Source organism: Peromyscus eremicus, chromosome 16_21, assembly GCF_949786415.1.
Source record: "Peromyscus eremicus chromosome 16_21, PerEre_H2_v1, whole genome shotgun sequence".
NCBI classification, from domain to species: domain Eukaryota; kingdom Metazoa; phylum Chordata; class Mammalia; order Rodentia; family Cricetidae; genus Peromyscus; species Peromyscus eremicus.
The window spans coordinates 37,161,344-37,172,800 of record NC_081432.1 but is presented as its reverse complement, the minus strand read 5'-3'; the positions used below and the strand labels follow the sequence as shown (position 1 = coordinate 37,172,800).

The following is an 11,457-nucleotide window of genomic DNA, read 5'->3' as shown; positions in this document are numbered from 1 at the left end:
GAGGGTACCCTGCCTCCTCATCTAAAGCTGCAGAAGTCAGGGCCCAGAAGGTCCTGCCAGGGACAGAGAGAGTGTCCTGGCCAAGAGAGAATGGACACCAAGTTCATTTGGGGACTCAGGGCACAGTGATAAAGAAAGTATTTCCCTTTGTGACTCAGGGAGCTCTGATCCCTTTTCCATTTGGGGCCAAACAGCTTGGATTGGCAACTTCCTTTCCAGGTAACCTGAGTGCCCTACTCCAGGAGATTTTCCCTGAGTGAGCATACAGATAGCGGAACTGAACGGAGCATCGGGGCTAGTGGCTGTTCACCTGCAGCCCGCTGGGATCCCTGGGAGCTTTTCGTTCTAATGAAGCCCCACTCAAGGCCATAAGCATCTGTGTTTCAAGGGCCTCAGGGGGTTGTCATGGTCCAACTGTGTTATTTTTTGAGATCCAGGGGCCATGTCATGCTAATTCTTTAGCAGCAAGAAGCCCAGGTCACACTAAGGGATAGATGGAGAGTCCCTGCGGCCGGTGCCCAGGATCTGAGGAGCATCTGGAAGGGAGCATCTGGAAGGCGAAGAGGCCTCAGGCTGGAGGAGGGCTGGAGCAAGACGTGTTTCTGGTTATCAGACTTGAGATTCACCCAGAGGTGGCAAAGGACCCCTCAGAGCCTTTTCCTCCCTGTCCCAGAAGCAAGGACTGAGGCATGGAGTTTCAGAGAACGTTGTAGAAAAGGGAGGGCAGTTGTCAGCTCCTGAGATTTCTGGAGACTGGCCATGAATCTGATGTCTGGAGCTGTCTGAGACAGTGCCCGAGTCTCTTTAGACCCCGGCAAGTGTTTAGATGAACGTCTCTGTGAGCTTATTTGGACACTCCATGAGGACTTTCCCAGTGGTGACCATAATCACAGCAAGCCATTGAACCAGTGGTCAGACAGACTTTGTCTTGGGTTCTGGTGCCCTAGGGCAATGCTTAGCCTCGTGACATCTCTGGCTTCAGCGTCCCCGTCTTTAAAATGGGATTCCCTCCTGGGACTAAATGAGAGAATGCACCTGCAGAGCCAGGGACCCAGAGGCAGGGACCCGTACATGTGAGCACACATAGTCATGAATGGCTGCACTTGTGTGAACTGTCGGAGGAGGGCTTTCCAGGAGCTGACCATCCTGACACCGGGTCCTCTGGGTCATGTGGCTGTGGGACCAGTGTCCTCAAGGAGATTCTTCTTTGCCTGTGCTGACAGGAAAATCTCCCAGCTTCCAGCAATAAGGGTTCTCGGAGCTGGAGCAAACCAAGAGTTGGTCCCATTGTACCGGGTTAGCAAAAACAAAAGGGCAAGTTGTCAGACGGGGTGCCATGGCTCACGCCTGGGATCACTTTGCAGGTAGAGGCCGGGGCTCAAGGCCAGTCTGGGCTACATTGCGAGACCATTTCAAAACCCAAGGAAAGTGCTTGGTGGGCTGGAAGATCAGAATAAAAGCACAACGAAATGTGTGAAATGCCACAGTAAAATCTATTTAATGATTTTAAAACATGCCTGGGTAGAATGTACCAGGCCCTCGGCTCCATCCCCCAAACCACAAGAGAACAGATTAGCAGATGTGAGCGTCTAGTCCAGGTGTGCTGGCATATCCTATAACTGCAGCATCAGAGACATGGACGCAGAAGGACCAGGGGTTCAAGACCATTCTCGGCTACAGAGCAGATTGCAGTCCGGGCTACGTAAACCCCTGTCTCATAAAATGGGAACAAAACAAGTTCCCTTTTAGTTGGGCCTGGTAGCACGTGCCTGGAACCCTATCCTTCAGGAGGCAGAGGCAGGAGGATTCCTGCATGTTTAAGGCCAGCCAGGGCTCCGCAGTGAGACACCGCCTCAATTAATTAATTAATTAAAAAGATTTGGTTCCAAATCTGATGCCAGCCTGCCTCATCACCTGAGGCAGTTTGGGTTGATACTTTCGCAGTGGCCTCTCTGTGACGCTTTTACAACCTCCTGCCCAGGCCAGAGCTTCACTAAACAGTGTCGTGCATGCGGCTTCTGGCAGGCCATTCTCCTTTACCTGGCACGTGTCTTGAATGAGAGGCCTCACAAGGTGTGGGGAATCGCAGTCCAGTCATTACCAGACAAGAAAGGGAAGGATGGGCTGGAGAGATGGCTCAGAGGTTAAGAGTACAGACTCCTCTACCAGAGGTTCCAGCAATGGAACCACATGGCGGCTCACAACCATCTGAAATGGGATCTGGCGCCCTCTTCTGGCCTGCAGGCATACATGCAGGCAAAACACTGTATACAGTATACATAATGAATAATATTAAGAAAAAAAATTTTTAAAGAAAAAAATGGAAAGACTCACAATGCTGGAGTTAGGTGGTGCTGGGAAAGGCCAGCCAGAGGTAGGGATTTTAGCGCATTTGAACAGCCATTAAGAGCCTTGCTACACAGGGGCAATTGACGGTGAGGGGACTCCTAAATAAAGCCTTGTCAGCATTCAGCTGAGCTGCTTACTGTAAGGCTTTCTACCTGAATACGGGCAGGTTTGAGAGACTGTCCCCGAAACACACCCTACCCATATCCCTCTGACTTGATTCTGGACAATAATGATGAGGCCGAGGGTTTCCTGCAGAGATGTAGGGGTGTGGCTGGAACAGGAAAGAAAAGGGGGGTGGCTGCCGAGGCAGGGTGAGAGTGTGTGTGTGTGTGTGTGTGTGTGTGTGTGTGTGTGTGTGTGTGTGTGGTGGTTGGTGGTGTTTACAGGAACAGCTCGAGTGTGGTACCAATACTGGCCAGCAGAGGGCACTCTGGAAGGGATATGAGCATTCACCCCTTCTCTGACTGATGTGAGGGGACCAATCCCCAGTCGTCCCCCCCCCGCCCCGCCCCCCGTTCCTCCTACCCGCATCTCACCCGCCCTCTCCGCATTTGCTCCTCTCTCCCAGCAGCACCTCCTGTCAAAGAGAAAAGGGAGCAGTCAGAAGAGGGTGACCTCCTAAAGCTCCCTGTGTCCCCCAAGCCCGATGGTGAGCAGAGTAGGAGCCAGAGCCCCATCCAGCTGGAGGTGAGTTTGGACAAATCCCGGACCTCTTCCTTGCTGGGCTCAGCCTCCCGGGAACCTGAGATACCCTGAGCTCTAAGAGGGAGACAGGCCTCTGCCTCATGCTGCAGAGCTGTTTGGGGCCCCGCATTGGAAGATGCAGGATCTGGATGCTAGGCGAGGCGGGACCTCACCCAGTTTCGTAGCAGAACTCTCTGCAAATCAGACAACCTGGACTCTGATCACACAGCCGTCAGACACGGGTCTGTGGTGTTAAAAAAAAGAAATACTTCCCGAACCAGGCGGTGGTGGCGCACGCCTTTAATCCTAGGACTTGGGAGGCAGAGGCAGGTGGGTCTCTGTGAGTCTGAGGCCAGCCTGGTCTAGAGTGAGTTCCAGGACAGCCAGGACTATACAAGGAAATCCTGTCTTTGGGGGGGGGGGGGAGATAATCCCACCTGTCCACCAAGCTGATAGGGGGAAGCTGCAGGCTGTTGGCGCAGAGAGGCAGGCCCCCTGGCACCAGGAAGCATGAGTGCCTTTTGCTGTAGGGTTCTAGGGACACTAAGCCTACCTTCCAGGAACTAAGATGGATAAAACAGATCAAAGCAAGATATACCTGGCCTGGAGGACGCAGGGCCGCCCCTGTGGCCACTTCTAGGCCTTGTGTGTCAGCACTCTGGAGTTCTAGATTCCAGCCCTTGACCTGAGCCTGGGCCCCAAGCTCATAGCTGCCCTTGTGTGACCCAGGACAGGAGGCTGGGTGCTCCCAGGTAGCCTGTGGTCGGGACCTAGGCACTTATTCCTTCGCACAGCCGTGTGGTTTCCGGTGCCCAGCTGCCCATCGGTGGGGCCCATCCATGCCTCCTGCTCTCTCCCCAGGACTCTCCTGAGGCAGGCGAGGAGCGGGAGGAGGAACAGGCCTTCCTGGTCAGCCTCTACAAATTCATGAAGGAGCGGCACACGCCCATCGAGAGGGTACCCCATCTTGGCTTCAAGCAGAGTGCGTTCCAGGGGGAGGGGTACGGGGGTAGATTTAGGGGGACCGTCGGGATCTTCCCAGATAGGACAACAGGCAAGGCGCCTCTGCTCCGGGTGACCCTGGATGCCTCCCGCTTACAGGGGTGGCCTATAAGAAGGATACCTCCCTGAAGGCAAGGGGTGGAGCTGGGTTCCCATCCTCTCGACCATCAGGCCAGCCTGCCCCGTCCATAACAGTGGTCTCCTCTGGGAGCGTGTGGGTTGCAGAGGCTGAGAGCCTGTCTTGCCTCTGTCCTTCAGTTAACCTGTGGAAGATTTACAAGGCCGTGGAGAAGCTGGGGGCTTATGAACTGGTAAGGAAGGGCTCCCCGGTTCCTTGCTGGTCTCCAGCCTCAGCCATACCCTAGCAGGAGCTCGGGAGCAGGGGGGTGCTCAGCAGGGCTTCCTGGCCTGCAGACACGAGGAAGATCAGAATGCCCAGGTCCAGCCTGCGTGAGGTGGGAGGAGGGACCGGGTACTTTGCATCCCTAAGCAGCTTTCTTCCCACGCCACCTTCTCCTTCTCCAAAACCCGCTCTGCCTAGCAGTCAGGTAGCCCCTGGGAGGGAGAGCTGGTGGGCACTAGTAACTTTCTCCAGCATCCTGCCCGTGGCTGGAGAAGGAACCCCAAAATTCAGCTCTCCCCGCACTTCTCTGCAAGGGGAAACTGGAGCAGAGAGGGTCCCGTGGCCAGAGAGTACCTACCCATTGGCCTATCCTGTCTTCAGGTGACGGGCCGCCGTCTCTGGAAGAACGTGTATGACGAGCTGGGGGGCAGTCCAGGCAGCACCAGTGCGGCCACATGCACACGCCGCCACTACGAAAGGTATGGGGTACCTACCCGTGGGGTGCTGCACACCTAGGCCTTCCCCTTCCGGGGTCTTAGCGGGTGTGTGCTGGGAGTTAGGCGCAAAGACAGTATATAGACGGATGTGCTGTTTGTGTTAGGGGGTGTGGGGGACAGAGTGTATGTGCCACAAGCGTGTCCTTGTCAGGGCTGGGTTGGGATCTTCCGCGAGAGGAGGAAGAGCCGTGGCATGCCGCGCGTGCGCACTGGCAGGAAGGAGCAGACGGCTTTGGAGACAGGAGGCGCTCTGGTGGTGAGGAGCCAGAGCAGCTTAAAGGAAGCCTAGCCGAGGCCAGCTGTGAAGAGCTAGGCTTCCGATGGACGCACTGGCTCTTCCCCAGGCTGGTCCTCCCGTATGTGCGGCACCTGAAGGGCGAAGATGACAAGCCACTGCCCCCTACCAAGCCCAGGAAGCAATACAAGATGGCCAAGGAGCCGAGGGGGGATGACGGGACCACAGAGAAGCCAAAGAAGGCCAAGGACTCAGAGAGGCACGTGGACCAGGTAAGCGCGGAGCAGAGGGAGGTCACAGCTGCCACGCCTGCTCTGGCCGGGGCGGCTGACCCCTGCTTGGCATGCTGGGAACCTGCTGCTAGGGCAGGAGCTGGCTGAACTTTGGGTCCTCTGAAGACCGGCTGACACCTGCTCACAGGACCCTATGCTGGGATTGCTGGGAGACTAGGCCCCATCTGCTTGGGACGGGGCACCTTGGAAAACTTTTTTTTTTTTTTTTTGGTTTTTCGAGACAGGGTTTCTCTGTGTAGCTTTGCGCCTTTCCTGGAACTCACTTGGTAGCCCAGGCTGGCCTTGAACTCACAGAGATCCGCCTGCCTCTGCCTCCCGAGTGCTGGGATTAAAGGCGTGCGCCACCACCGCCCGGCTACCTTGGAAAAGTTTTGACCAAAGGTGTTGCTAAGGGCTAAGGGGCACTGCTGGGTGTCCTTTGAGGGCCTGCTGCCTCCGGGTCTCTAGGTTAGATGTACCGTCCTGCACCCAACTCTAAGACAAGGCCTTTTCTTATTCCAGACCACACCGGGAAAGACCAAATCAGATGCCGCTGGCCTGACACAGCTTCCCAGCCAGGGACCCTCAAGGGATAGTCCAGAACAGCTCGGCCCAACATCTGGGCCCTCTCTGCCATTCGCGGGTGCCAGTGGCTGCCCTGAGGCCTACAAGCGGCTCTTGTCCAGCTTTTACTGCAAAGGGGCTCATGGTATCATGTCCCCACTGGCCAAAAAGAAACTCCTGGCCCAGGTCAGCAAGGCAGAGGCCTTGCAGTGCCGTGAAGAGGGCTGTCGCCACGGAGCAAGAAGCCCCAGCGGGGACCGTCAGGAAAGTCCCCAGAACCTAAAAGGGCCGGCGGAGACCTCTGAACACCACCGGCTAACCCCACAGGAAGGATTGCAGGCCCCCGGTGGCGGCACCAAGGTGGAGGTGCAGGAGGGCCCCTGCCCCATCGCCCCCACTTTCTCAGGCTGCTTTCATGCCTACCCCACCGAGGTGCTGAACCCTGTCAGCCAACACCCCAGGGACTTGTTCTCGGGCCTCAAAGACAGGGTGCTGCTGGAACCTCCTGGGAAAGGGGAAGGGCTGTCGACCAGAGAGCCCCAGCTGCTGTGGGGTGGGGATGCCAACCGCCCCTCCGCGTTCCAGAAAGGCAGTTCCAGAAAAAGAAGTTTCTACCCCAAGCCCAAAGCCTGCTGGGTGTCCCCGATGGCCAAGGTCCCTCCTGAGAGCCCTGGAGCCCCACCCCCGCTCCCCAGTAGCCCAGGCCTTGGCAACAAGCGCCACTTGGAAGAAGAGGGCTTCGCCCATGGTGGCAAGAAACTGAGAGCAGTGTCTCCCTTCCTGAAGGAGGTGGATGCCAAGGAGTGTAGGGGCAAGCCTGCAGCACCTGGCTTGGCTGTATCCTGTCTACTGGGCCCAGCCCTGGGTCCCACTCCTCCAGATGCCTACAGGGGCACCATGCTGCGATGTCCCCTGAACTTCACCGGTAGCCCGGACCCTCTGAAGGGCCAGGCCACACTCCCCTTCGGTCCCCTGGTCATCCCAGCTTTCCCAGCCCATCTCCTGGCTACAGCAGGCCCCTCGCCCATGGCTGCCAGCCTGATGCATTTCCCTCCCACGTCCTATGACACTGTCCTCCGCAACAGACTGGGTCCAGCTTCATCTGCCTGGCACATGCCACCCGTCACGACCTATGCAGCCCCTCACTTCTTCCACCTCAACACCAAGCTGTAGGTTGGATCCCGTTGTGCTGTGCTGTGAGGATTTGATGGGGCCTCAAAAGGCCAGGTGCTGCCGGAAACCTCAGGCCGGAGCCCACTGCCTAGAACTCCCAGGCCAGTCAGCTTCCCCGAGTCTGTATCCTCCCCTGGCACAGACAGTGGGGAGGCAACAGGCTTGTCTGAATGAATCAGCCTGAGCCCAAAGCCCAGGGACCAAGTTGTGGCAAAATCACAAAAGTACCTGAGCTAGTATTCTCTCCCTCCACAGAGGTCAAGAGGACCGAAAGGCTAAGGAGCTAGAGAGTAGCTCAAGGCATCCAGGTTGGCCATGAAAGGTCCAATAAAAAGACACTGGTGGGATTGCACCCAGCCCTGAGGTGTCCAGCATTGGACTTTTGCAAGGGGAGGTGGTCACCAGTGTGGGAGCAATGATGGAATGATCCATTCTGTTCAGGATGCTACCACCCCACTGGAGGGCAGGCCCAGAGTAAAACTCAGCCTCTTAGGCACAGACGAACAGTCGTGCTTCCTTTTGCTCCAGCCTCAGGACACTTGCCTGTTGAGGTTGCCATGGTGCAAAGCCTTGAGCACACTGGTGACTTGTGAGACACGAGGGAGGAGCTGGGTGATTCCAACCCTCTGAGCTGAGCCGCAGGCCCAGCCCAAGGATGCATATGCCCTGCATCTTTGAGCCAGAGCTAGGAAAGGAGTTGCTTGCTTTAAGAGGTTCTTGCTATGTTGCTCAGATTAGTCTCAGACTCCTGGCCTAAAGAAACCCTGCTGTGGCCTTCTCGGTAGCTGGGACTACAGGTATGAGCCATGGTACCCGTGAAAGGGGGCTTCTGAGGGTGCGAAGACAAAACTCAAGTTATCTGCCCAGGTAGTGGGTAGACTTGTGAATCCTGCTGCCTAGTGCTCTCGGCCACCACCACACCCACTTTCCTGCTCTACATACTGGTTTTGGGGTGAGGGGCAGAGGGGACCCATCTCTGCCTGGGAATCTCTTGCCAAGCCATGGTAAGCTTCAGCTGTGGTTGCTCCAGGGGCCCACACAGAAACCCTATGGTTTCGCACCCTCCTCCCTTGGAGATGGCTTGATCTGCCAGTCCCAAGGAGACTGTCAGCATAGCTTTCACAACTGTTCCCGGAAAGGCAGTGCCACCATGGCCCAGAGATGCCAGGATGCCAGAGAACCAGGTCAACAGATGGTTACTGACCTGCGTCAAGGGAACTCACCTTGTTCCTGACCTCAGGCCATGGGCAGGAGGGCAAGTTTTTTATGGCCCTCTTAGTTCACAGGTAACATGGCTAAGGGCGGGGACAGGAAGCGTCCCTGAGGATGCCTGGCTTTGGGAAATGGTGGTCAGGGAAGGTGCCTGTGAGGGGAGCTATAGCACAGGTATCCAGAGTCGGGGGTGGGGGCAGGTGTCCAGTGATGCACTCAAGCATCTTCCAGTTCCCCACCTTCCTTCTGGAGACTCTGAGATGCCGGCGGCCTGTGTAAGCGGATGACTAACCCTGAGCTCCTGGATGCTTACTGCACCCATATGCTGTCCCTATCCATGAGCTTGTGCAGACCCATTGAGGAGGGATTCTAGGCTAACAAATGCCCTGGGTGCTGGGTTGCACACTGTGGGGTCAGATACCAGGATAGATGGAAGCTACCTTTGTGTTTGGAGGGATCCCCTTCATCTACAAAGTAACACTAGTCTCCAACTGCTCAAGGGTGGTGTTTGGCAAACAGCCTGACTTGGGTATAGATTGTTCAGGACTGCAGCAGTGGGGCCCCCTGCAGGCACATCTGGAAAATGCACATCTCGTGGGGTAGCAGGGTAGATGGATTCTACCCTGGGTCCGGACTCTGCTACTTCTGCCTAAGCAAAGACACTAGAAATGAGTGCAAGTCAGGCTTCTTGGAAAACCTCGGAACTCTGCACTGAACACTATGTATTTGCCTCACGTGCGAATTCTCATTCTCTTTCCCACTGTGAATGAGAGAACTGAGCTCAGGGGTGACTCCAGACACCATGCTGGCTGATGGGGGTGCGTGTTGCACACACACACATCTCCCCTTGTTCGTTCTTGTCCCTGACAGGCTGACCCAGAGGACCCAGAGGCCAGCAGAGTTCTCAGTGTCTGTGTTCAGAGCATAATTTGTGTTCAGGGTCTACTTTTAAATCATTCATGGCCTTCGAGCTGTCAATGGTGGGAAGAGGCAGAGGCCACCCTGGAATTTGTACTGATCCCACCCCTACCGGTGGTCCCAGTTCATTTCCCTGGAAACAACTTAAGTGTGATGAGTTAGGCATTCTGCAGGTAATACCTTGGTTTGCTTTGGAGGTTAAAGCATGCTGCTCCTTTATCTGTTTTGGGTGCTCAGCTTGGTGGCATTAATGCATTTCTCACACTGGGCAGGTATCACCACCACAGTCTTAAACAGAGTGGCCGAGAGTGTCCTTTAGAAGACCTTGAAGATGACTGGAGGAGGTGACGGAGAGGCAGAGCAGCAAGTCCCCAAGAGAGCGGCAAGAGAGTGGGGTCCGGGAGCCAGGGTCCTGTGGGGGTTGGGACAGAGCGAGCCAGAGGTGACTAAGGCTGGGTTTGGTGCCTTCTAGGCCAGGGGGCAGTTGGGCTTTTGCATGAAATAAAAGAAAGATGGTCGAGTGTCCTGGCTTCCAGATTTTGTTGTTTGCTTTATGGTGCTGGGGCTAGGACCCGGGGCATTATGCATGCTCAGCAAGCATTGATCTCTGAGCTACACCCCAGCCCCAGCCTCTGGCAGATGGTGGATCTGGATGCTCTGGAGACTAGAACAGAGCAGGAAGCCTATCCTTGGAGATGGAGGAGGCATCTGTATACAGGTCTGGGGATGCTGTGGGCGTGTCTGGCCAGTATTGCTGTTTAAACTCTGGGTGGGGGCTGGGCTTTGGTGAAGGACGAACGAGCCATCTCACCGCGCGTCCGAGCTGCCCAAGGGCATAGCTAAGGCATCTGAGAAGCTCCGGTTTCCACTTGGGGCTAGTGGCATGAGTATCATTGCACCCAGGAGGCCAGCTGAATGCAGTCTTAAGGCAAGGGACAGTTAAGCCCCACTCCAGTGGGAGCTGGGGTGGCTGCAGGGCGGGGCATCAATACGGGACCAGGGAATGAAGCAGTGGGGGCGGGCTGGGAACAGGTGGTCAGACCTCCAGACTTCAGGTCCTGGTGAGCTCTGGACACTGGAGGGGGTGGGCTGGGGTGACGAGAGGCTTGGCTGCAATGAGTTACTGGTGAGGTAGAGCGGGAAGGACCTGTCAGGAGAGCTGGGGTGTGGGAACTCTGAAACACCGCAAATGAGGGCAGCCGGCACGCTAGGTGGTCACCGCAGCCAGGGTGAGGTGCACGGGCACAGGAAAGAGGGAGATGGGAACTTAAGCAAAATCACAGCACAGGAGCAGCAAGCAGAAGTTAGTTCTCACATGGAGCTGCTGCGGTGGCCAGAGCCTTCGGACGGGACATTAGGAAAAGCCAGAGGCAAGTGAGAAACTTCCGTGGCTTTAAAGGGATTTAAATCATGGGCAGAGGCTGCCTGACATGTGTTGATGTGTTTGTTTGCTTTCCAGTGTGGTGGATGGAACCCAGAGCCTTGTGTATGCTAGGCAAGTGCTCTACTACTGAGCCACATCCTCAGCCCTGAGGTGTTTAAAAAACAGTAGAACCAACAGCACTTAAAACATTGAGTTTCTCTTGAGTAGCCAACGTTTCTGGCCACATGGGATGACTTTCTGAATCAAGATGGCGGGAACCTATCTATCCTCGATAGTCTTCAGCCCGCCCCCCCTCGCCCCCCTTGTCCAGCCCTTAGGGAGCCAGTCCTAACCAATTGCCCTGATTCCCACCACTCAAGTTGGAGTGATGACTCTGTTCAGACACTAGGTGGCAGCTGCTGTTCTTCATGGCTATAGGATCAAGACCAATTTTCTTAGCTAATGACTCCAAGAATGTTACTGCTCAACTCTTCAAAGGGCTTCTGGGCAGGAGTGCAGAGCAATCGCTGGTCTGGCAGGGCCGCTGAGGTGGGCAAATGTGAACACAAGCTCCCAAGACGAGCTTCACTCCCTGGGCCATGCCTGCACACCCATGTGATGATGGCAGCCACCTGCACATTCTCTGACCCAGATTTTGATGCAGAATGGGATCTAGACACTGATAAAGAGCAGATGACTGCCCAACACACTCCACAGCCTACCAGGGATAGCCTAGCCTCTTGTGGGCAGCCATTACTCCTGGAAGGCACCATCTGCCTGGCCCTGGCTGTGGGGCTCCCTCAGAGAAGAAAGGCACTGGCATACTACAAGGGGAGCAGAAAAAG

The 11,457-nt window shown here is 55.9% G+C and overlaps 1 protein-coding gene across 1 annotated transcript; it reads left to right on the top strand.

The window, feature by feature from the left end:
* The first annotated feature begins 2,922 nt into the window (after nt 1–2,922).
* Arid5a (AT-rich interaction domain 5A) lies at nt 2,923–7,510 on the top strand. Its single transcript, XM_059281978.1, has 6 exons — nt 2,923–3,036; nt 3,895–4,015; nt 4,294–4,346; nt 4,760–4,857; nt 5,220–5,382; nt 5,905–7,510. The coding sequence occupies exons 2-6, from the start codon at nt 3,961–3,963 to the stop codon at nt 7,117–7,119; spliced, it is 1,584 nt and encodes a 527-aa protein (XP_059137961.1). The 5' UTR covers nt 2,923–3,036; nt 3,895–3,960; the 3' UTR covers nt 7,120–7,510.
* Nucleotides 7,511–11,457: the final 3,947 nt, after the last annotated feature.